We start from the raw sequence: 23,999 nt of genomic DNA, 5'->3' as shown, positions 1-23,999 counted from the left end.
CTTCTCTCTCTGTGTCTCTCATGAATAAATAGATTTTTTTTAATCTTTAAAAAAATCAATAAATGACTTTTTAAAATCCCAAATATACCCCTTATGCAAGAAAAAGTCCTCTTAAACTCTATTAAGGGTCATGGAAGTGGACTTTAGTAAATGGAAATGTATAGCTTATTCTCACAGAACAAAACTCAGAAGTGGAAAGATGTCAAGTTTTCACAATAAGCCACAAATTTGGTGTGATTGATTTAAAACACTAACAGAATTTTTTTCATGACTTGACATGCTGAACTTTAAGTGGAAATAAAATAAGCATAGAGGAATATCCGGGAAGGTTCTGAAAAATAGGGAAGATTGGGGGGCCAAGGCAGTTTTTAGCCTCTGAAGACATTGAGAAGTTGTAGGAAGCTGAGCAGTTTGCCAAGAGCAGGAGTAAGCAGTCGCTTCTAAATGAAGGTGCAAATGACCGATAATGACTTCGTGTATCATCCCTCTGGGAAATAGTTCTCAGGAGCTGTGACATCTTCACGGAAGACCAGTGGAACTGACAGTGGGTTCAGTCTCGCTGGAAAGGGACTGCGTTTGGGTTTGGGGATGCTCACATCCTGTAATCCTCCCAGGCCAGGCTCCAGCAGGGCCTCTAACTGCAGCAATTGCCAAATGGCCTGGGAACACAGACCTCTGTCCTTGGGTACTTTCCTAGCATATCTGCTTGGACAGAAAGCTGGCTTTGCTATAGCGATGCCCTGGACTGAGAAGTCTAGAGAAAAAGAATCCACAGAGGCATTTTGGTGGTGGGGAGGGGACTGCCTTTCATCCCTAAATCACCAGGTGCTTTTTTTTTTATTAAAAGAAGTCACAAAAGGAAAGACACTCGACACCAAGCTGCGTGGACTGATGGTCTTTTTAAGAATAAGGAACTACAATCATTGCGTTTTGATCTAAAACAGTCATGTGACATAATTATGCTAAGAATGGCCGCTTTGTGAGTCCTTAGCTCCTAAAATCCTTAGGTAGTAATAATCTCTTCATGTCACTGCTTCTTATCTAAAAATTTAATAGTTACGCCTATTTTTTTTTTAAAAATCAGGCAATGGAAAAAGAGGAAGAGTAAAACATTTATTAAGGACTGGAACCAATCAAAAGAAAAATCACATAATTCAGAGAGTATCTTTCTTCACTGGAACTTCTATTCTTTCCGATGCATTCTGCTGTTAAAGGAGAGAAGCAGAGGGATTAGACTCTGTGGCACACATTCCACATTCTTGCTATGGAGACACAAGACCCAGCACTCCTGGGTGTATTCAAAGGGAATCCAAGATGGTGCTAAAGACTGGAGCAACTCCACAAAGCAGCCAGCGCCTTGGGCAAAGAAAAGAGGTGAAGGATACCTGCAGGGGGAAGGGGAGGTCGCCCCAGAAAGGAAACTCAACTTTTAAAAAAGGAAGAGCCAGAGAGCTCCTGAGGTAAAGCTGTAGCCAGGAGGGAGGGGGCCACCCAAGCCAGAAAAGGGGGAGACAGGCCTCAGCTACAGACATCTGAGGGCATGGGGCTGAAGGTGGGAGCATTCACTAATTCAGTCATTCATACATTCATCTGTCCAATAAACAGGTATGCGTTAAATATTGGGGGGGTACAAAGATAAATAAGGTGTAGCCTCAATCTAAAGAAGGAAGGAAGGGAAGAAATCACCAACCATAGAGAATCCAGAAGGGACTAGGGTACAGTAAGTATAATTCCAGGGATACTTGAGTGCAGGGGTTCCTGGAGGAGACTCATGAGCTAGACCCCGGAGACAAGCTGGGGGCAGAGTGCTGGAGCGCAGCAGCAGGGGCTGGGGATGGAGGGCAGAGCCAGACTGGGGGCCTGAGGGAACAACCAGCCCTGCGACTCTTCCACTTGATGTGGAGGCAGAGAGAAGCAGGGGCTGCAGACCCAGACCACACCACTGTACCGAGGGCCCGATTTCTCACGTCCTTCACCATCAGGGAGCTGAGACTCCACCCCACGCCCACCCGTGTTAGCATAACTCTGGGGACACGTGGAGGTGATGCTGAGGGGAACAAGGTGAGACCATCGGGAAGATGGTGACCACGCCAGGCTAGCAGAGGGACAGAGCTGGGACACTCTTCAGAGGAAGACAGCAGAATGCAGTGACTGGGCAGGTGAAGGCAGGGAGGAGACCCGAGAGGACTCTGGTAAGATCTGGGTAACCAGGTGGATGAGTTGGTTACAAGAGGAAGACTAGTCCTGAAGAGAATTCCGGATTGAGCATGTGGCAGCAAACCCAGATGGAGGCATCTGCTGTGCTATTGGTTATGGGGCTAAGGCACAGCAGGGGAGTGCCTGGGCTCACCTGGGAAAGAGGAGATGCAGAGGCAGAGCCAAGGCTGGAGTCCCAGGGACCACAACCATCTGGGGAGCAGGAGGGAGAAGAGAGATCCATGCAGAACAGAGAGAAGGGTTGGCTGAGAGGAGAGCCAGGAGAGGAGCACCAAATGCAGCCACCAAGTTCGGTGGGCAAAGGGAAGGCACCAGGAGGTACCAGGGCAAAGGCTGGGGGTGCCAGGAGACGGATAGAGAGCAGGCCAGAGCCAGTGGAAAGAGGTCCTTGGATGCAGCAGTGCAGACACCGCTTCTTTCAAGCCAGGTGGAAAGGGAACACGACAGTCAAGACGAGGTGAGGATGAAGGAGGAGTGGGGACCATTGCTCAGTTGACCTTCAGTATTTGCAGAAATCTGCCAACTGGCTAACATCCCTTGGTCACCCCCAAACCAATGCTCCTGCTGGTTTTGCATCCATTCTCAGACATGCTCTGGGTGGCAAAAAGCTAGTCCCCCAACGTGCATGGTGCCAGCCAAGGTCAAACAAGGTGACTCTCTGCCTCCTTATTTCAGCTCCTGTCGTAAACAAGTGTCCTTCTTGAAGACCATTTAGGGCCACTGTTTGGGCATTTCTGTGCTTTTTTGTTGGTGATTTTGCTGTTTATAATGGCCCGGAGTGCTGAAGTGCTGTCTCGTGGTGCTGTGCCTCGTGGAGAATACGTGTGTTCGAGGAGTGTGGTCCGGGCATGGGTTATAGTGCCATTGGCCGTGAGTTCAACATGAATCAATAGTGGATGTTATACATGGTGCCTTTAAACAGAAACACACATAAAACAAGGCCGTGCACTGACCGGTTGACAAAAAGTGACCAGAGGCTCCTGGGAGCCTAACCCTGTACTTCTCACAGAAACAATAGTTCAGTATTTGCTAATTCGGTGCTGGCAGCAACGCTGCAGATCACAACTACCATGATACTGAGGATGGACTGTCCCTGGTGGAGTAATTGTCAGGTGTGCACAGTGAATGAGCGACAGAGTGTAAGTGGACAGAGACCCACACAGCCTGCTTTCCACCTCCAGGGCCTTGGCTGGAGGTGGCAGTTGTGGGAGACCATGATAAGAAGTTGTCATTCATGGGTCTGACACTCATATATGGAAATCTCTCAGCCAGCTCACTTAGGGGCCCAAGTCACAGGGTCACCCCTCCCACCTTGCTGATGATGGGTATATGTTAACCCTTCCAGGCAACTAGTCTTTGCCTTCCAGCTGCTGCCTGCCTAGCTTCACCCAACACATGACAGATGTATCTTAAATAATCCTTGGGCTTTGGGGGGGCCTGGGTGGTTCAGTTGGTTAAGTGTCTGCCTTCAGCTCAGGTCATGGTCTCAGGGTCCTGGGATCGAGTCCTGCGTCGGGCTCTTGCTCAGTGGGCAGTCTGCTTCTCCCTCTGCCTCTGCCCCTCCCCCCTCTCTCAAATAAATAAATAAAATCTTTAAAAAATAATAATAATCCTTGGGCTTTTGCCCTTTCATGCAGTTTCTTAAGCATGGAGATACTGACGTGAGAGAGAGTGTCGCAGGTCAGGGAAGGAGACACACAGACATCAGTAGCTAAGTTCCCAGTCTCAACACCACCTCCAAGAGTAAGAGCCCCTGAGCCCCCTACTTCTCCATCTACTAAGCAGAGGAAATAATGACAGAGCTTTATATGAGTTGCTGCAAGATTTATAAAAGGCAGTGCCCGTAAAGGGCCCAGGCACCCTCCAGAGTTCCGCTCTTCCCTGGTGCAGCACAAAATCATGAGACTGACCCTTCTCAGCAGTCACCTGGCCACGGCAGGCCTCACTAGCAACGGCCTGCTTCGCTGCTCTGGGCCAGAGAGTTTCAGGGGTCCACACGAATCGACACTGCAGCGTAATGGAAAAAGCCTTGCTCACGCCGCTGTGGCTTGGGTGCCCTCCGTGTGGTTTGTGGCCACCCGGTCACTGCACAATTAAAGAGCGTGAACTATTCCAGCCAAAAAGATCAAGCAAGTGTTGGACACTCAGATCCCTAACAGCGTGAGATGTGGGCCCTGATTTTCACGGCCCCTATTTTAATAGAGTAGCAAATGAGGAAGAGTGCCAAAGCTCGTGTTTAAACATTGCCTTTTGCTCTCTATGCCTGTGAATGAAATGATTTTCTGGTCACCTGAAAGAATCCTAGAACAGTGTGCATTAAATCACAAAAACACTCAGCCCCTGTCAGGGAGCCTCTGAGGGTGTCGTGCTCCCTTGAACCAAAGCCTCTGCCTTCAGGGAGCTCCACACCGGAAAAATGTCATTCACAGCTTGAAAGTCATCATTCTGATTTGAGTCATGCATGTGTCCCTTCCTTCCTTCCAACCTGACCGAACCCTTATTATGTTCTAGACAATGTTCTCAACTTTATGGGAGTAAACTAAGAAAATGAATAAGAATGACAAGGCCCTGGACCCCCAAGGTCGAGGACTAGCAGGGACCAAAGTAAGGACAAAAATAATAATAAGACTTTGGAGGACGTGAGACTGGAGTGCTAGCTCAGAGCTCGTGATGGCAGCGCAGGCTCAGAGCCAGGTCCACTGATTCCAGACCCTGTGCTGGCCTTCCCAAGCTCGTTTTGGGAAACTAGGAAATTTGGAGCCCAGTGGGGAAATCTGAAGGTCGGGGGGAGGGAGGTGGCAGGGACAGAACTAGGACTTATGTCAAAGTCAATGTCCAGAGGAGGGTGGCAGTGTTGAGCCTTTCATGGCCGCTGCCTTTAAAGAGACATTTGGTTGGCAATCCATTTTGTTAAAGAAAGCAAATCAAGAATTTATATTGTCATACGTGTATGTGTATACGCCCAATAGAATCGTATTATCAGTAAATGAAATGCAGCCAGTTCATTGAGAATTCTATTTTGCCCCCCCCCCGAGAATGCTCTGTAAAGCAAAAGGAAATGATTTAAATTTATAAAAAAGGAATACGATGAGTCCATTTCTTCATAATGAGTAGTTTCTAGATCTCCATATGAAGCTGGTGTTTATTTTTAGGAGGCACATAGATTAAAAAGAAAACCTACCATTTGCATCTTTCATCCAATACAGCCTCACTGGTAAATTTTCCTTCTATTTTAGTAAAATGTCAGTTGACTTTTTTCAAATTCCAGTGGTTAAAAATTAATTATACTATGCTTAACTGATTTAAAAAAAATAATAACAGTCTCGGGAACCTAAAGGGAAGGATTCCACCATCCACTCAAAAATACTTGCTGAGTGCGTGCTGTGTGCCAGTCTCTGTATGGGGCACTAGGAGACGGAAGCAGGTGACATGCCCTGTGCCTTGGGTCTAGAGAGTCTGGTGTAGCCCGGTGGGGCAGAGAGAAGATGAACAGGGGGCTCGTCAGGGGGCTCTGTGATGAGGACTATCAGAAAGGGGTCAGAGTAGATGTCCCATAGGAAGTGACACTGCACTGAGGCCTGGCTGGTAGGAGGGATTAGCAGGTGGCTGTTCCATGCAGAAGTCACAGCGGGTTGAGTTGTGAGCATCTCAGTACTGCCGGAGCTCAAGGCTGAAGCCAACTTGGAGAAATGGGCAGGGGCCAGATCCCCAAGGCCTTTGTGGGCCATGCTAAGGAGCTCGGACTTCATCCTGAAGGTGTACAGTGTCATGTAAACTAAAATCTGTGAAGGCTCAAGCTTTGTTATTAACGTGTGTGTGTGTGTGTGTGCGCGTGTGTAAAAATGAATCATGTGCATTGAATCAATGTCTATAATTGCATCTGAAGATTCTTTTTAAGTGTCTCCTTCCTGATGTCCCCTTACTACTTGGGAGTCTTTAAAAAGACTTAGCTACATCTGCTCCAATCCCTAGTATCTGGGAATTTCTATACTTGGTGGTACTCAGTGAGGACTTGGTAAACCAGGGCTCAGTCTTCAGCTCCCCACCACACTGGGAGTAACTAGGCTGCTCTTCCTCTTGGCTTGGTGTCTGCCTTTTGCACACCTCTGCTTTATCCCCAATGAAGCGAGCATTAAGAGACTTATGTGGAAAGATCAGAGACTCCTCTGTGTTTCAAGATAAGTCCAAGGACAGCATGCAAGGTAGACAACATAAGATCAGGACCTGGGGAAAGAATGCATGGACCGGTCAGGGGTGATGGTAATGAAATGATTGGCCAATGCCAGAGAGAAAGCGTGGCCATGGTCAATGAGGCCACATCCTGTGGATGTCAGGAGAAGAGAAAAGGTAAAGAAGAGTCAATGCTGCTCTAAAATTTTGAGCTAGAGAAAATTAGGTGGATGGCAACACCCTCAATTAAGAAAAGGGGTTGAAGAGGGGGCTGGGTGGGTTCCAGGAGGTCATGGGTACCCATAGCAATTGCATCCAGTGGGCCTAGGTCTCCGGACAAAGCATGGTAAGAGATGTGTGCTCAGAAGTAGTTGCAGATCATTGATGAAGTCAGGCAAGTGGGAGAGAGGACAGAGCCGTCTACTGAAGGAGGAGAGCGTGGGCTAAGGACATAGCACAGATGGTCACGGGTATTTAAAGCATTGATCGAGGAAAGGAAGGCAGACCCGATTTTGTGGATCTCAGGGCTGAAAGTCAAGGGTGCAGAAAGAGGACTGTGAATGGGAGGTGAGCAGGGTGGGGCAGCATCCGAAGGCCATGACTGCGTGGAGAGGCTCAGCACACAGGGCAGGAGGAGGGCAGTTGCTGGGATGGGGGTGCAGCAAAGGAGGGCCTGTTCCGTCTGTCTGCTCTTCAACTGGACACTTGATCATGGCAGTGGTGACAAACAGAAAAGCCACAGGAGAAAGCTAGAGGAGCGTGGGATGGGGGAGATGACGGAGGGACGGTGTCTGAGAGGAGACCAGGCGGTGGGAAGGCAAGCGAACACAGGAGCTGAGCGGCAGAGAAAGACATCCGGGGGCACGAGGGCAGCAGTGCCAAGGTGCTCACTCCAAGAAGCTCTGATTTCCAAATACACAATTTTAACTGTGTCCCCTTACCTCAAGGCCGTTACTCAAAGCCACTGTTTATTCCTGAAGTCTGTGCCACCTGTTCGGGTCCCCTCGATTCCCGGGAGGTAAGATCCTTCTCAGGTTCTCTATAGATAGAAGGACATATAGGCTCTATCATTCACACCAAGGTCTGAGACAAGGTGGACCCCACAACTATGAACAGTGGGCAGAGGTGTGATTGGCACCACCAGGCCCACGCTGCTGAGACATCCCCGAGAACACGACAGCTCTGTCTTCCTTACCTGGCTCTCCCTCACTCTCCCTTGCATGGTGTCGCAGCTGAACCCATGCTTATTTCTCTCTACGTGTGATCTGTCCCAGCCACTACTATAAGCCTCAAGAGCAGGGATGGTCACATCCGTCTTTCAGTCCTCCATGAGATCTGCCCAGTGCTTGCCACACACATTTGGTGAAATAAATTAAATTGTGGTCTTCAAAGCAGTCTCTAAGATGGCTGCAGAGCTGCATCCATGATGTTCTCAAGGCCCAAAATGTTTTTAAAATTCAGCTCTGGAATTACCTTCTGAGCCATATAAAAAGGATCCATCACATTAGTTAAAATTTTTTTTAAAGATTTCATTTATTTGTTCATGAGAGACACACAGAAAGAGAGAGAGAGAGAGAGAGGCAGAGACACAGGCAGAAGGAAAAGCAGGCTCCCTGTGGGGAGCCCAATGTGGGACTCGATCCCAGGACCCCGGGATCACACCCTGAGCCAAAGGCAGATGCTCAACCACTGAGCCACCCAGGTGCCCCCAATCACATTAATTTATATCCATAAAATATTTTGGGTCCCAAATGGTATTTTTCCAATGCAGTAGCCAGCCTCCAAGATGGCCTCCTGGTATTCACACTCAGGTATTCCCCTCCCACACTGGGCCAGAGTGGATCTGTCGACTAATAAAATACCTAGAAGTGATTATATACAAATTCCAAAATTAGGTAACAAAAGTCCGTGTCTTCTGTCTTGGGTGCTCTGTGGCTTGCTCATTCTCCCCCTCTGTCTCTGATCATTATCTCCAGGGGAAGCCAGTTGTCATATTTTGAGGACGCTCAGACAACCCTATGGATAGGCCTACAAGGAGTGAAGCCCTCAGTCCAAGAGCCCATGAAGAGCTGAGGCCTGCCAACAAACACATGACTGATCTTGGAAGTGGATCTTTCAGACCCAGACAATCCTTCAAATGAGATCACAGCCCCAGACAACATCTTACCTGCAACCTTGTAAGAGACTCTGAGTCAGAACCACTTGGCTAAGCGGCCTGTGGGTTCCTGACCTTCAGAAACTGTACTGTAACAAACACGTATTGTTTTAAACTGCTAAGTTTTGGGATAATTTGACACACAGCAGTATACAACTAATTCACCCAAGTTGGTTATTAATCTGATTAATCACATTTATTTTGGCTGTTTCCAAAATCAAATCCAAGGACAAGAATTTTCCTCCACTACAGCAATTCAAAAGAATGGGCCATAGATTCTGAAGGCAATGTCAAAAAGGAAGCATTCAAAAAATTATCCTCAGCAATGGTCACACTGTTTGAATGAATATATGTTCTCCCAAAGCAATAACCCAGAGAGTGTCTAAAACCTTTTTGTTTAGAATCAAGCCTCAGGGGATACCCGGGTGGCTCAGTTGGTTAAGTATCCGACTCATGGTTTTGGTTGAGGTCATGATCTCAGGGTAGTGAGATAGAGCCCTGCATCTGGCTCTGGGCTCAGCTCAGAGTCTGCTTAGGAATCTTTTTCTGTCCCTCCCCCTGCTCTCTCTGTCTCTCTCTCTCTCTCTCAAATAAATAAATAAAATCTTTTAAAAAAATAAATTAAAAAATAAAAATAATAAATCAAGCTTCACATGGTAAGCCCCAGCACTTCAAATAAATTGCAGTATGCTTAGTGAGGACCAAACATTGAGCTCAGTGAAATATTAATATCTGTGTTATTCTTTTTAATGAAGAACTCCCAAATAGGGTGAAATTCACAAGTCTTCGGGAAGACAGCACTGGCAAAAACAAAAGCTGGAGAGTCGGACAGGCCTGTATCAAAGTCCTATCTCGGCCAATCACTACCTGGATCCAAGTCCCACGTAGGCAGTATAGCCTTGGACATACTACAGAAACTCACTAAGGCTCAGTCTGCTCATCTGCAAAATGGGAAGGAACATAGTGCTGCCTCACAAGATGGTTGTGAACAGAAAGCTGCGCCAAGCAATTAGCACGAGTAACTGTTTTGCATATGCAGTTAGAATTGTTTGTCTCTTTTCTTGAAGCAGGTCATACAACACCTGGTTCGCAGATCTATCCTGAAGATTAAATGAGAGCAAAACTGGTATGTAAGAGGGAGGAACTGCAAGAACCGTTAATTCATCTGCTGGTCCCAAAGGACCGCTGAGGGTAGGAAGGCAAAGAGGGGTTCGAGAGAGTTTGAGCTTTTTCAGAAAACGCCCCACAACGAGGCAAGAGGAAAAGTCAGGTCTGATATCCTGAGCCAGAGTTGCCATTTTGATTCCTGCTAACTTTTTAATGAGTTGTGATGCCTCAGGTTTACCTTTTTAGTGACTTGCAAAGCAAGCTTATGCAGTACTGTTCTTTTCATTTTCATTTCAAATATTTTGCATTTCAGGGGTTAATCTACTATGAAATGGTTTCAGCCACGTCTGGCTTGATCCGAGAAGCATCTGTTGGTGTCAAATGGAAGAAAGTAGGACCACTTACCAACTGACCGTTCACGGAATTGTTCACTTCTGGGTTTTTCAGAAATGAGACCTGTAATGCAGGAATAGTCATAAGACAAGACCCCTCTCCCCACTTCCAGAATGTTTTGTGAGTTTATTATTGATGCCTCAAATATGCCTCTGAAGCAAGGAAGCAGTGAAAGATCATCAAATAGTTTTGCTGCCATCAGCACCAATAGGAAAAAGCCCCAGAAAAGTAAAAATGGCTCCTAACCCACTGGACCCTATCCCAACCCCACTTCAAATGTAAAGAACAGAGGTTCCTCTGTCCCCCAGCCAAGCCCCTTAAAGGGATGGTCACCTCTCATCACATGGTTGGAGGGTTACAGAATTCAACCTCAATCAATTAGATGAGCTTTAGTCCAGACCGTCCAGCCACACATTATCGCACACTTGGGTCCTGGAAGTTGGGCTGTGCACCCAGGACAAAACAACCCTGTTTGAGTTAGGGGACTCTCTCAACGTGTGGTCCAACATCTGCCCTGTTTATTTCACAGATGGGGCCATTGGATGGACTCATGTATGGAAAATCTCTGGATAGAAAAGAATAGAAAAGGATAGCGAAGAATAGAAAAGGATAGTATCTTTATTGCCTAGTGGTAAGAAAGGAGCAAAAATAAAGAGAATGTTCATTTTCTAGAATTACTATAACTGTTCACAGGTTACGTATCGATGTTTCCAGTTTTAAATGACTCACTAACAGAGCCTCGCTATGAAGCTGTTTCAAGAAAAAGAAAAAAACATTAAAAAGAACAGATCTCAACTCACCAAGTAGGTAGTTGTTTCTCCATTGAGAGGATCCCAATACGTCCCCCAAAAACATCTAAATCAACGTAGGTGTCGGAATGAATCAGCACATGAAAAGAGAGAAGAAAGAGACACTATAAAAAATGCAAATATCATCTGGAGGACTCTGACGCATTACATAATTCATTGTTAATGAAATAAGTACAATTTATTTTATTAAATAACTTTATGTGATGTCAAATGTGTGCCTAAGGAAACATATGGGAAGAGCAACTTACCTGAAATTTAAATTGCCTGAAAAGCTTTCTACTAGACTCAGAATGTGCTCCCAAATACTGGGGACCAGAAAGATGGAACCTTTTAGGCGGACTTGTAAATAGACTGCATTTAGATCAGATGTAGAGGTTTCCTGCCATGAAGTTCTCAGACTGTGTTCAGTTTGGAAAAGGCATCAGAAAGCCACTGAAAGCCCGCAGAACAACCTAAGTCCACACAAAAACTCACACAAGAATATTCACTGCATCATTATTTATAACAGCCAAAAAGTGGAAGTAACCCAAATGTTACAACCAATGAATGGATCGATCAAAAATAGTATATACCTACAAACAATCTAATTCAACACTAAAAAGGAACAAAGTACCAATACATCTTACAACAGGTGTGAACCTCCAAAACATGATTCTTAGGGAGGTAAGTCGGTCACAGAAGGACACATACCGTGTAATTCCATTTATATCGAAACGGCCAGAAGAGGCAAATCCATAGACCCAGAAAGTAGATGAGTGGTTGCTGGGGGCTGGGGGAATGGGGAACACAGAATGACGACTCATGGGGATGAGGTTTCTTTTCAAGGTGATGAAAATGTTCTGGATTTAGAATGTGGTGCTGGTTGTACAACCTTATGACTATACTAAAAACCGCTGATTTGGACACACTGTCAGGGTGAGTTGTGTACTATGTAGATTAAACTCAATAAAGGTGTAATTTTAAGAAGGTGGGGGTTGGGGGGACCCATGACCAAAGAGCCAGGAGTCATGTCAAGAGGTATCTCCAGGGGAGCTAGAGAGGAATGCTCCCTTTTCCGCCTAAGTTTAGAGGACTTGAACCTGGACCACCTTGTGACCTTGCTTCCTGCTACAAGGTGAAAGCTCATCTGCAGTAAGAGAAGGAGAAGATGGGGGCAAGGGAGACAGAAGAGGGTGGGAGGGGAGGGGAAGAGGGAGGGGGGAGAAATTAACATGGCACAGGTGGTGTTGAAATTTCCTAAAATTAACTGGTTCATGAGGCCAACTCTTCCCCGTCCTTTCTGCGAATGTGATCCAGGGACTTATCCCATTTGGGCTTAAGAGACTTGTAGTTGAACTTCTTCTTCTTCTTTTTTTTAATATTTTATGTATTTATCTGACAGAGAGCAGCAGGCAAAGGGAGAGGGAGAAACAGACTCCCCGCTGAGCAGACAGCCCAATGCGGGACTGGATCCCCAGGACCCTGGGATCATGACCAGAGCCGAAGGCAGGCACTTAACCGACTGAGCCACCCAAGCGGCCCAGTAGTTGAATTTCTATCACTGGAAGTGGAACACAGCAAGTGAACCCAATGCCTATCAGCTCCCTTCCCCTGAGCTCAGAATTCCGTGTTAGTGACTCTTCCTCAGTTTTGCCTTTGGACTGTTTCTAGGTCTCTTAGCTGAAGCCTTGGCCAAATCTCATCGCATCTACTCCAAATCAGGGTTTGTCAAAAGTCAAGCTCAGGGACGTCTGGGTGGCTCAGAGGTTAAGCGTCTGCCTTTGGCTCAGGGTGTGATCCTGGAGACCTGGGATGGAGTCCCACATCGGGCTCCCTGCATGGAGCCTGCTTCTCCCTCTGCCTGTGTCTCTGTCTCTCTGTCTCTCTCTCTCTCTCTCTCTCATGAATAAATAAATAAAATCTTAAAAAACAAAAAAAAGGCAAGTTCACTGGTCAACCTATAGGTGTTAGCGTCACGCTCTGGACAGGACAAAACAGGGAAGTGGTTGACCTTGTGCTCCTCTGCCGTCCGGTGCCCTTTATTATCTCCATACTTCACTTTCAAAATTAGCACAAATGATAGAAACTACCCGCAACACAACTATGCATTTGGTTAAAGAGAGAAGAATATTAGCAAATTTAGAAACGTGTATTTTCTCAAATTTCCTTGCAGCTTTTATCCTTTTTAAAATCATGTAAAGGGGAAATCCAAACTTCTTACATTTGGTAGTTTCTCAAATCATATCCTTACAAGGTGTTTTCCATTTGATCGAAGTCCTTATTCTTCATATTTTGGATTTTTGGTCTTATCCTCCATGGCTCACACCTTTCTTCACATTATGTTCCTTTCCCTGGAAATTTTGCTATTACCTACATATGTTTTTCAAATGATCTTCCTTTTCATTACTCCAGAATTTTTTTTTCGGTTTTATTTCTTCTATTTCCTACTTCCAACAATGATTTACTTGTTTGATGACTAAATTCATCCTAGTCTATTCTCTTTTATGTTTGTAATATCACTGCTTATTTCACCAAAAATGGTTAACAGCTGTTTTCCACTTTTTTTCTGTTTCATATAAGAAATCTATTTCAGAGTTTCCAGGAATTACTTGAAATCTCCATCTGCTTTCTTCTTCTTCCTTTGAATCACAGAATTCTTTAATTTAAGGAATTCTTTTTTTTAATTGGCTCATAATTCTTTATAATTTCCTAATCTTTGAGGAACATCCACCTGAGAGTTTCTTTTAAAGTATGGTCTGTTTCAAGGGCCAATTTGACTTAGTGTCAGAGTCTTCTTACAAAACTTGGAAAAAAAGTGCATAGTCCTCACTATGCAATGAGAAAGTTGCAACAGATCTGTGGGTTGTGTGATCAGAATCAGCTTCCCAAATAAGAGATGGAAGAGGGGTTAAATGGGGGGGAGGGCAGTTACTGAATTCAGTTCAATGTGTTAAAGGTCATAGAAAGAACTAGAATCCATTTCTCAACACTATGTTAGCATTCCCTCTCACCTGTCCCGCCAGCCTCCTAGAGCCCCCACCTGCTCTTTGCCATCAATAGGCCTATTGACACTGGGGTGAAGCCAGAGATCCTAGACTTGACCCCAGAGGTCCGTCCTGACTTCCTCTCCATATCAACCTTATGCCTCTGTCCCCATTTTCCTCATTGCCGCCATAACGACTTCTATCCATTCCCACCCAACCAGCTTCTCTTGCATTTCAGGGACCTCCCTCCTAATCCCCGAGTGCTTAGGATCACTTTGCCTCCCTTCCCTAAACACCTGTCCTCTTTGTTGATGGAAGTTCTTGATGTGAACGTCAGTTCCCCCAGGGACACTCTCCTGTGCCCGGGCGATATTTTGTCCTCTTGACATGTGCCCCCAAATGCTTATCCTGGAGTCAAGGCTGCCCCTGCTGGATGGATCCCCCACCCCACCCCACTGGTCTGCAAACTCCATGAGGGCTAGCATTGTTTGTCCCTGTCCCCACTGTCTCCCTGGCTGTTCCCATATAAGTCACAAAATCAATATGAACAAAGAGTTTGTGAAATGCTGTGCTTAGTTCTTGTCATTTCTGGATTAGCAGGGCCACAGGCATGTGAGTGTGTCAGCGTGGAAACACATCTGACTTCTTAGGTGCTTCAGTGGAGTCCAGAAAAGGAGGCCCTTCATATTTGCCCAAACACCCAGGAACTAGATCCTGAAACCATGGCTCCCTGGAAAGCCCAGAATTGGGGCTTCCCTGTGGATTGATCCTCAAAGGTCTCCAGCATGCTCGAGATCAATCGAACATTTCTGTGGAGAAAATCCCAATACCTAGGCTTAGTCATCCTGCACCTGTCAAATTGTTCCCTCTCATGGGCACTCCTAGCCATTAGCTGCTTCACATCCTGATCCTACAATGGATTTCCATGCGAAATATTTAAGCTGCGTGGATGTTCATACTATGGGAACATTAATTTTTATGTATAATTCTTGAAACTGTATGATTCTTTACTCTTAATGTAATTTTCACCTACAGAATGAAATCTTAAAAAACTGAAAAAAATGTGCATAGAGAAAGATCATGGTGGGACAGATCCAGCTGTCCCACGGTAGAAATATTTTAAAACACCAGTCAAGAATGTTATCCCATTTCGAATAAGTAATATAACAATTATATTCATGCCTAGTTGGAGTCAAGAGGTTTGATAGGAGGTTTCCTCATATCATATTCTTGAGCCTCTCTTCCTCCATTCTCTAATATTCATTGAACAAGCATTTCAGTGCAATTGGGGTGGGGTGAGCCATGTCCTGCCATTCACCAAGCATCTCTTGTAGACCAGATCTTCCTTGTCTATCAACATATTCAATTCTCTCAACACTCTGAAGTGGCTTTTACTCCTGGCGTCTCACACACGAAGAGGCATCAGATCGTGGCGTTAAGTGCCCTGACCTAGACTGCAGAGCTGCTAAATGGCTTTGAACTCCAGTCCGACAAAAATGCTTCTCCCCCTTCCCTCCACTAAACCACAGTGCCAGGGATTTGCATACTTAGACCTAAAACTTTTAAGATTTGCTAATTGTTGCTGTAAGTGCTCTGTTTCCAAATCTCTGGGAAACAAGGACAGAGGTGGGAAAAGAGAGAGAGAAAAGAGGTTGGAGAAGTAGGGGAGGCTCCAGCCGAATAAGCAGAGCTGTGCTCGCCCCTGCCTGGAGATGTTCCCGAGACTCTGTCCCAGCGGTCTGCTTGTCACAGACCTACACAGACCCTACCAGGTGCTGTCCCGGAGGACACCAAGCCCCTGGTCCTACCTCTTCACTGCTGTTAGACTCCGAGCTGGAGGACCATTGACAGCGAACCCACACGTCTTGCACCTGCTCCGCCACCACCCGCACGGTGCTTCTGCAAACAGCTGCCGGCTGGAAAAGAAAACGGTGAGTTCCCTCCTCAGCAGCTCATGGAAAGCTTTAGGACCTATCTGAGAGATCAAGTGATAGTGTAAGTCCTGGAAGAATGATGCAAACAGGCATTTCATGTTTCCAAAATGAACATTTCTCGAGACCAAAGCTGAAACAAACGAAACATTTAAAAAAGATGTGTTAGGCATTTGGCACATCATGAGTCCCCCAGGAGAGCAACCATTCTCTCCAGGAGCAGGGAGCCAGCGGCCCTGAAGCTTCCCAGTGGAACAAAAGGAAGTGGGGAGAACCCAAAGGACTTTCATCTCCTCTCCTTTGACCTCAGGCTTCCTTAAGAACATTCGCTGTGACCCTTGGGTTTGAGTCCTTCCTAAAACAGTCCCAGAGAAAAGTCTTATGAAACAAGTAGCAAAACAAAGGCTTCCTTTTCCAGAATTTTACACTGTTGGGAAGGGACCCTGGCCTAACGTAACTCAAGTAACAAGCCGATAAAGAACAGAACCCTGAGAACGCATGCAGCTGAACAGAATCATCCTGGAGAGCAAGTGCTGGCTTGGTGCTGGCCTGCTCCGCCCGACTCTTGCCCGTGGGTGTGAACCCAGTGGCGGCCCATGTTCTGGTCACCAGGATACAAGGGTGAACACACCGAGGTCCTGACCCCTTGGAGTCCGAGCCCATCAAGGGGGCGGGGGACAGATATTATACAACAGTCAACTGCAAAATAAGTCAACTACAAAATAATGCAACTCATGCCAGGAACACAGTTGGTGTTGTAGATTCTTTTAAAACATGTCTGGAATTTGCCTTTGGGGGTTGGCCTCTTTGTATTCACCTTGCCTGGAACCATCATTATATTCACTTCAAAGAGCAGAAAACTGAGGTCACAGGGTTTAAATAATTTGCCAGGATCACTCAAGACCCCCCTGGACTCCGTAGCCCAATACCTCAACCATGGAGCCACACCGCCCCTGCCCAGGGAACACAGTATGGACACAGCTGGTGCCTCCCAGTGTGGCTGGATGCCAGGCAAGGGCCAAGCTCTCCGTATGACTCAGAACAACTCCAGGTCATGGAAGAAGCAAGAATTGAGGCCCTTGTTGTGTTAGTTTCTGCGCTATGGCATTTCCTGCCACGCTTACCGAGTAGTAGCCCCTTTGGAAGTCACAGGTTGCGGGGTCTTCTCCGGAATCTCGCCTGCATGTTGTCTCCCGAATGCCAAACTCCAGGTCCATGTTCACGCTGTCCTGATCCAGAACATACACCTTCACAAAAACAAAGCATCAGTTTGCCCTGGGGAGCCTCTGAAGTCTACAATGCTACGAGGGTTTCTCCCTGAATCCTTCGGGGTGGAAGCTCTAAGTGGCCTCAGCAATCCCCTGTGCCACCCCCTCAGTCCGAGACCAGAGGAAGAGGTGCTATTCCAAAGGCACATGGTACTTCATTTAAAAAATGCAACCAGAACTCAGATGTCTGAGCTGCAAGGTCGACGTCACTCCTGATGACTTACAATAGATCATCATGATTCAGAGATTCCGGTTTTGCAAATCTGCCTATTCATTGAAATTTATTCATAATCCCCCAAATCAACGCTCAGGCTTCCTTTGCAGTCATGCTTACAGTGGTGAAAAACTTGAGTTGCCCCATGCACACATTCCCAGCTGAGACCAGACAGGGCAGCGCTCCGCCGTCCAGCCTCCGCTGTCGTACTGTAGACAAGTGTCACGTTCATGGTTTAGTTTGGACCATGTTTTCCTCATTTTTTTTTTTTCTTGGTGATTTTGCTGTTTAAAATGGCCCCCAGGGCAGCCCGGGTGGCTCAGCGGTTTAGCGCCGCCTTCAGCCCAGGGTGTGATCCTAGAGACCCGGGATCGAGTCCCACGTCGGGCTCCCTGCATGGAGCCTGCTTCTCCCTCTGCCTGGGTCTCTGCCTCTCTCTCCCTCTCTGTGTTTCTCATGAATAAATAAATAAAATCTTTAAAAAATTAAAATAAAATAAAATGGCCTCCAAGTGTAAGTCCTAGAGTGCTGTCCATGCTCCTTAGAACAGAGGGCTCAGATGTGCCACAGGAGCAATAGTTGTATGTACTAATTTAGTGTGCATTCTGACGTTATAGGACATAACCACCACAAATAATGATAATCAACTATGTGTATCTTCAAGGATCATTTTCCTAAAAGAATGCCCCATAATTTCTTAATAATCAATAAGAAATTAACAGAACTACCCAGTCCTGCTTCCTGTTTGATCAGCTGTGATCCATGAATGAGCTCACACAATTGTCTATTCCTTTCCACCAAGGCTGGGATATGAAGGGAAACCCCCAAGCTTCATGATGAATCTGTGATGCTCTAATGACACGCCCACAGTGTGTCCTACCCCCAAGCCAGAGCAGGGAAGATTCCATGCAGCTTAGATTCCTGCTTAGATTACAGACAGCCACACAGTAAACACCTTAGAGAAAACTAAGCAAAGTTGTTCTAGAGGTTATGATGTTTTGGAGGAAGAGACAACATGATAGTGGCTGGGGGGGAGTCAGGAGGAGGAAGTACCTACTGCAGAGAAAGTGCCAGAGAAATCCTCCAGAGGGAGAAATATTTTCCCCTGAGGCTTATAGAATGGGAAAGAGCCCATTATGTGTGGAAAAAGCAGTGCCAATGTCCTGGGGCAGAACAAGTCCAGCTATTGTGTCTCCAGCAAAATGAACAAGAGGGGAACCGGACACCATGAAGTACAAGAGATGGGGTGTGTCAGGTCATTTATGGTCCTGTCACCCATGGAAGTATTTAGATTTCATTCTCATTGCAATGGGAAATTCCCAGAAGGATTTAAGAGCTGAGACATGAATCACCACAGCAGCTGCAGAGACCACACTGGGGCGGGAACAAGAAGGCAGCAGGGAAGCGAGACGGGAGCTGCCTTGGCCCAGTACCCGACCACATTCCCGGCCCCCAAACTCTCCTCCCTTTCAGTTATTGAACCCACCTTGTGACAAAGCTGATGCATTTAACTGACTTCCCAGGGAGGACAGGGTGGAGAGAACCCTGGGAGAGCACAGGCCGCTCACACGTAGGGAAGAAAGGGCACAGGCAAAACACTGTGTTTGGAAATAAGTGGCAAACTCCAAGCCTGGGATGCGGCGGAGTGGGGGGGGGCCTTCGTGTCTCCTCCTAACCCTGGGCGAGGCGTGCTTATAGAAGTCGTGTTTCCTGGAAAAAAGTCAGACTAAAAATTCTACCTTGACAATATTTATTACCTCTTTATTCATAATTTTGAAATAGTGGGTAATAAATCTGAGTCTCATTAAAAAAAATAAAATAAAATAAAGCCCTCTTCTGCTGAAGCATGTGGTTGGGGCTCTCCACCCAGGTCCTGCTTAGGCAGTTTCCCTTAAAGCTGTCAGATGAGAGCAAATTAGCAACACAGAAGCTTGGTTAAAAAGAGGAAAATGTGGGATTTTTTTTGAGTACAGATAATTTTATTGAACCATGAGATGAGTTTGCAACATTTTTTTTTTTTTTTTTTTTTTTGTATCTTTAAGCACTTGTAAGCACTCAGTTCAGGAGAAGGAGAAAAGCCTAATGGTTTTGCTTCCTCATCTGAACTCACTTTCAACCAGCCTAACTCCACCCTGTGTTTGGAAAAGGTGGGCCAACCTCAATATTCAAGGATAAGGAATCAACTAGAGAAAATCCCAAACCCAGTATTGTTGCTGAAGTCAATTGCCGAATTTTATGAAACTCTGCTCTTGTTTTTCTTTAAAAAAAATATTTTATACCAAAATATGAAAAGGATCCAAAAAGGCCTTCTCTGGGATCCCTGGGTGGCGCAGCGGTTTGGCGCCTGCCTTTGACCCAGGGCGCGATCCTGGAGACCCGGGATCGAATCCCACGTCGGGGTCCCGGGGCATGGAGCCTGCTTCTCCCTCTGCCTATGTCTCTGCCTCTCTTTCTCTCTCTGTGACTATCATAAATAAATAAAACTTAAAAAAAAAAAAAAAAAGGCCTTCTCCCACACACTCACAGTGGGTGTCTCAGAGGAATGGATAATAGATAGTACTTTTGGGGTTTTTTTTTTTCTCTTGTTATATATATACATATATATATATATATATATATATATATATATATATATAGTTATATTGTTATATTTTCTGACTTTTCATAACAAGAGTATTTTGATGTTTTATTCCAAAAAGAAATACAAATATATAAGCAATAAAAATTTTAAAAACCCCATTGCAATTCCTTTTGGTGATTATTATGGTTCATTTTATGTGTCAAACTTGACCAGGCCATGGTGCTGAGATAGTCGGTCAGACCCTCTGGGTATTTCTTAGAAGGTGTTTTTTTGGATAGGACTAACATTTAAATCAGCGGATTTGAGTGAAGCAGATCATCCTCCTTAATGTGGGTGGGCCTCGCCCAATCAGTTGAAGGCCTGGAGAGCACAGACTGTCTCTTTCCTGAGAAGGAAGAAATTCCACCAGCAAGCGGCCTTCGGATGTGAAGGGCAACCTCAGCTCTTTTCTGGACCTCCAACCAGCCAGCCCACCCTGCAGATTTTGTATTTACCAGACCTCCACATGGTGTAAGCCGATGCTTTACAATAAATGTCTCTCACTCATTCATTCTCCTTTTCCCCCTCCCCCATCTCCCCTTCTCTCTTTCTCTCTCTCTCTCTCTTTCTCTCTTTCATCACACCCCCCCACACACACACTACTGGTTCTGCTCTGGAGAAGTCTGATGAGCACGGCAATCATTTAGGTTTTTCAAACTAATCCTTACGATTGGACAAAAATTAAAGATCAAGTCCAGCTGGTTAAGAATAATTTAGAAAGCCAGACAGTAAAAAAAAAAAAAGCGAAGATGACAGTAAAAATGGGCAGAAGGGGACACACACATACAAAGGATCCCCAACCTTCCGTGGCTTTGCCTCTGGCTGTCCCGGAACCCAGCGGCCCCCACCCTCCCTGCACCCAGGCCAGGCTCACCTGCACCCCCACAGCTGCCTGCTCCCTAAGGTCACTGTCTCGGCTTCCTCCCTAGCACCCCGCTCCCCACGGCAGCTACACAGACCTTGTCCAAATACAAAGATCTCCCTGCACTTTCATGTTTGTTCCATTGTCCTTAACACAGTCCTCAGGATCCTCAGTCATGCCCTGGGCATGTCCACCTCAGGTCCCAACTCAGACCCCACTCTCCGACCTCACTTGGCCCAAACCCGACTCTCTCTCTCAAGGCCTTTGGTCCTTCGGGTCCCCCCGGGGGTCTCCTCACAGCTGGAAGTTCTTGTCATTGACTGAGTCAGGCCGGAATATAGCGGCCTCCCCAGAGGCTTGGGCCTCCACTGACAGTTGCCCCGGCCCAGTCCATCCATCATCCCCTCTCCTGTTCCGTCCTCCCCACAGCACTCCCCACTCTCTGAAACCAACTTCGTTTGTTTGTGTGGTTGTGCACCCCATCCTCCTGTCTTTCCTCCTCTCCCTCTGTCTCTGCCCCCCTTCCTCTCTCCCCAGAAGGACGGACCTCTGTCCTCTTCTCTTCCTCCTCCCAGCACAGGGCCTGTGTCCACCTTTCCTTGCCACACCTGTGTCCTGAGGGAAGAATCTGAGCGAGCCCCGAGGCAGTGTCAGAGCAAGGAAACCATCACTGCTGAAGTCACATGGTCTTGTCCTCTTCTGTCTTTTTTTGAACTTGGGGCGCAAGAGATAAGTCATTTAAAATGCATTGCAAGAGTATTTGATCCAGGGGGGCCTGGGTGGCTCAGCTAGTTAAGCATCTGCCTTCAGCTCATGTCATGACCTTGGGGTCCTGGGTTTGAGCCCCATACCGGGCTCCCTGCTCAGCGGGGAGTCTGCTTCTCCCTCTCCCTCCCACTGCTCATGCTCTCTCCCACTCTCTCTCTCTCAAATAAATAAATAAAATCTTAAAAAAAAAATCCAGATCCATTTGGTAAAACTTAGTGGTTCTTAACCCCAACTGCCTTGGGTAGCTCAGCTGGTTAAGCGTCTGCCTTCAGCTCAAGTCATGAATGACCAGGAGAACACTGAAGAATACAGCCCTGACCCCTGTAGACCGAGACATTAGTAGTCGACCATCCCTCCTGGACATCAGTAGCTCCGGGTCTCAGGGACACTGATGTGCAACAGGTCCAGAGCTGCTGGGCTCCAGGATCAAACTTAGGAATAAAGTAGCAGGGCCTGGCTCTCCTCCCTGAGTCCACTGACCGGATCCCTGAACCTCCTGCATGTGTATGGGCACGACTTATTTCCTTTGGACATATTCCTAGAAGTGAAGCTATGAGATCAAAAATTATAAATATTTGCTATATCTTATTGCTCAACACACTTAGTCATTAGAGCAAAGCAGATTCCCAGCTCGAAGAGCAGCATCCAGGAGGCAGAGGCATCTCCTGCGAGTGAGCTCATGAAGGATCACACGCACACACGTAACAGAGCTGATTGGCAGGTGCACGTGTGTCTGGGCTCAGGTGTCCGATACAAGCTGGTACACAGGCCCGGATGAGCCCTGGGCGGCTGGGCCTGCTGCTAGCCCATCTCCACAGGCCACATTTCCATGACCCGGCCTCACATTCTTGTTCACTTTATTAACCACTAACTTTCTTCTGTCGTGAGTCTTAGCTAGATTACGGGTGGACTTAAAACTGTTCATCTGTGAGCTCAGCAAGAGGATGGTGATCCCCTCCTGCCACAAGCGGATTTCACAAAATGCAAAAGATGGAGGCCAATACAGCCAATAAGCAAAAAGCGGGTTCTTTATTCCGATGTTGTGCTCTTCTGGAGGAATGTCACTTGGCAGCTGATATACCTCCCGGTGCCCCCCGAATCACGATGTCAGTGCCAAGCGACCCCGCCCTGGCCGAGACAGCCTGCTCCTGGGCTGGACCCCCAGCTAAAACACAGCCCATCATCTTCATGACCTATGGCCCAATTAGAAAAGACAACTGAGGGGTGCTCGGGTGGCTCAGTCAGTTGAGCGTCCGACTCTTGGTTTCGGCTCAGGTCACAATCCCAGGGTTGTGAGATCAAGTCCTGTGTTGGGCTCCACATTCACTGAGGATTTTCTGTCTCCCTCTTCCTCTACCCCTCCTGTAACCCATGGCCTGGCTGCATGGAGCTGCATGGAGCTCTCATGTATGCGACCTGTGACTTTACAGAACTTCTCCCACCTCCCATCTTAGCACCCACTAGCCCAGGGGAATGTCTATTCCTACTGCTAGACGGTAGGCCGTGAAGTCACCTGCGGATGGAGGAGGGGAAGGTGACTTGCTGTCCAGCCTTCTCATTTCCTCTGAAGCCGATCTCTGCATTTCTTTCTTCTTCACCAATCACAGACTGAATCATTGGGAAACCAAGAAAATTCATGTTTTCCTCATTTCCCCAAGCTAACGGGAAACAGACCATTACCAAAATTGACAAAGGAAGGTGGGATTTCTTGGGCTTAAAAGCCAGAATTTATTGCCCTAAGTATGAGGAGCAGGGCAGCTGAAATTGAAAAAGCCTCATTTCTAATAAACAAGCTCTTAATAAAACATCTCAAGAAGAACCACAGGGACCTTGGATACAGAAGGAGGACACACCAAGGGCGACATCTGGAAATAGGAAGCCAGGCCAGAGGGGAAAAGCTCCAGAAGAATCCTGCATCCAAAGTGGCTTTGGACAATAAGTGTTATTCAATTCTTCCTCTGTCAGAAAACAGTACAAAAGAGAGGACTAGCTCTTATCTTTTTAAAGTGGAAACATTTTTAAAGTGTACCCAACAGATCAACAAATCAATGAATAACGGAGAGCAGTATACATCAGAATCAAGAAGGTAGAGCATGCACTTACTCTTTTTACTGAGCTTCGGAACGCCCGAAACAGATACGGGCTCAGAGACTGGGAGTTCACTTTTGCCACAGAGGCACTGAGGGCTTCCCGCAGGGAGGACGGGTCATAGTCGTACACGGGAAAACCTGAACACGCAAGCACACAGGGACACAGTGAGACAAGGCCCGCAGGCCAGGACAGCGCCCCAGCATTAGGGGCAGGGGGCCGAGTCCTTGAGTCCCTTACCTGCGCAAGATGGGAAATGCGCTCCAAGAACAAACATGATCAGTATCTTCACCACCATCTTCTCCATTCTGGGAAGAATGATCTCAATTCAGAGGCAGCGAGATGATCTCTATGCTCTTGGGGGTGACAAGTCCTCCTGAAAGCAGCTCCTTCTCAAATGTGACCTGGCTTGCTCTCGCCGACTGGAGCTTAAA

The 23,999-nt window shown here is 46.7% G+C and overlaps 1 protein-coding gene across 2 annotated transcripts; it reads right to left on the bottom strand.

The window, feature by feature from the left end:
* Positions 1-1,099: 1,099 nt before the first annotated feature.
* On the bottom strand, positions 1,100-23,999 carry SPP2 (secreted phosphoprotein 2). 2 transcript variants are annotated; one of them, XM_072796770.1, is made up of 8 exons: positions 23,806-23,999; positions 23,581-23,705; positions 16,870-16,992; positions 15,623-15,730; positions 10,843-10,897; positions 10,055-10,105; positions 7,329-7,426; positions 1,100-1,205 (listed from the first exon to the last, which is right to left on the bottom strand). In XM_072796770.1, exons 1-7 carry the CDS (start codon positions 23,870-23,872, stop codon positions 7,356-7,358), a joined length of 600 nt encoding a protein of 199 aa, XP_072652871.1. In that variant the 5' UTR covers positions 23,873-23,999; the 3' UTR covers positions 1,100-1,205; positions 7,329-7,355. The 2 variants fall into 2 exon arrangements, with proteins under 2 accessions (XP_072652871.1, XP_072652872.1); XM_072796771.1 differs by having other exon boundaries at positions 1,100-1,202; positions 23,806-23,993.

This window comes from Canis lupus, chromosome 24 (assembly GCF_048164855.1).
Source record: "Canis lupus baileyi chromosome 24, mCanLup2.hap1, whole genome shotgun sequence".
NCBI lineage: Eukaryota > Metazoa > Chordata > Mammalia > Carnivora > Canidae > Canis > Canis lupus.
The sequence above is the reverse complement of the archived record's forward strand: the minus strand, read 5'-3'. Positions and strand labels throughout refer to the sequence as shown.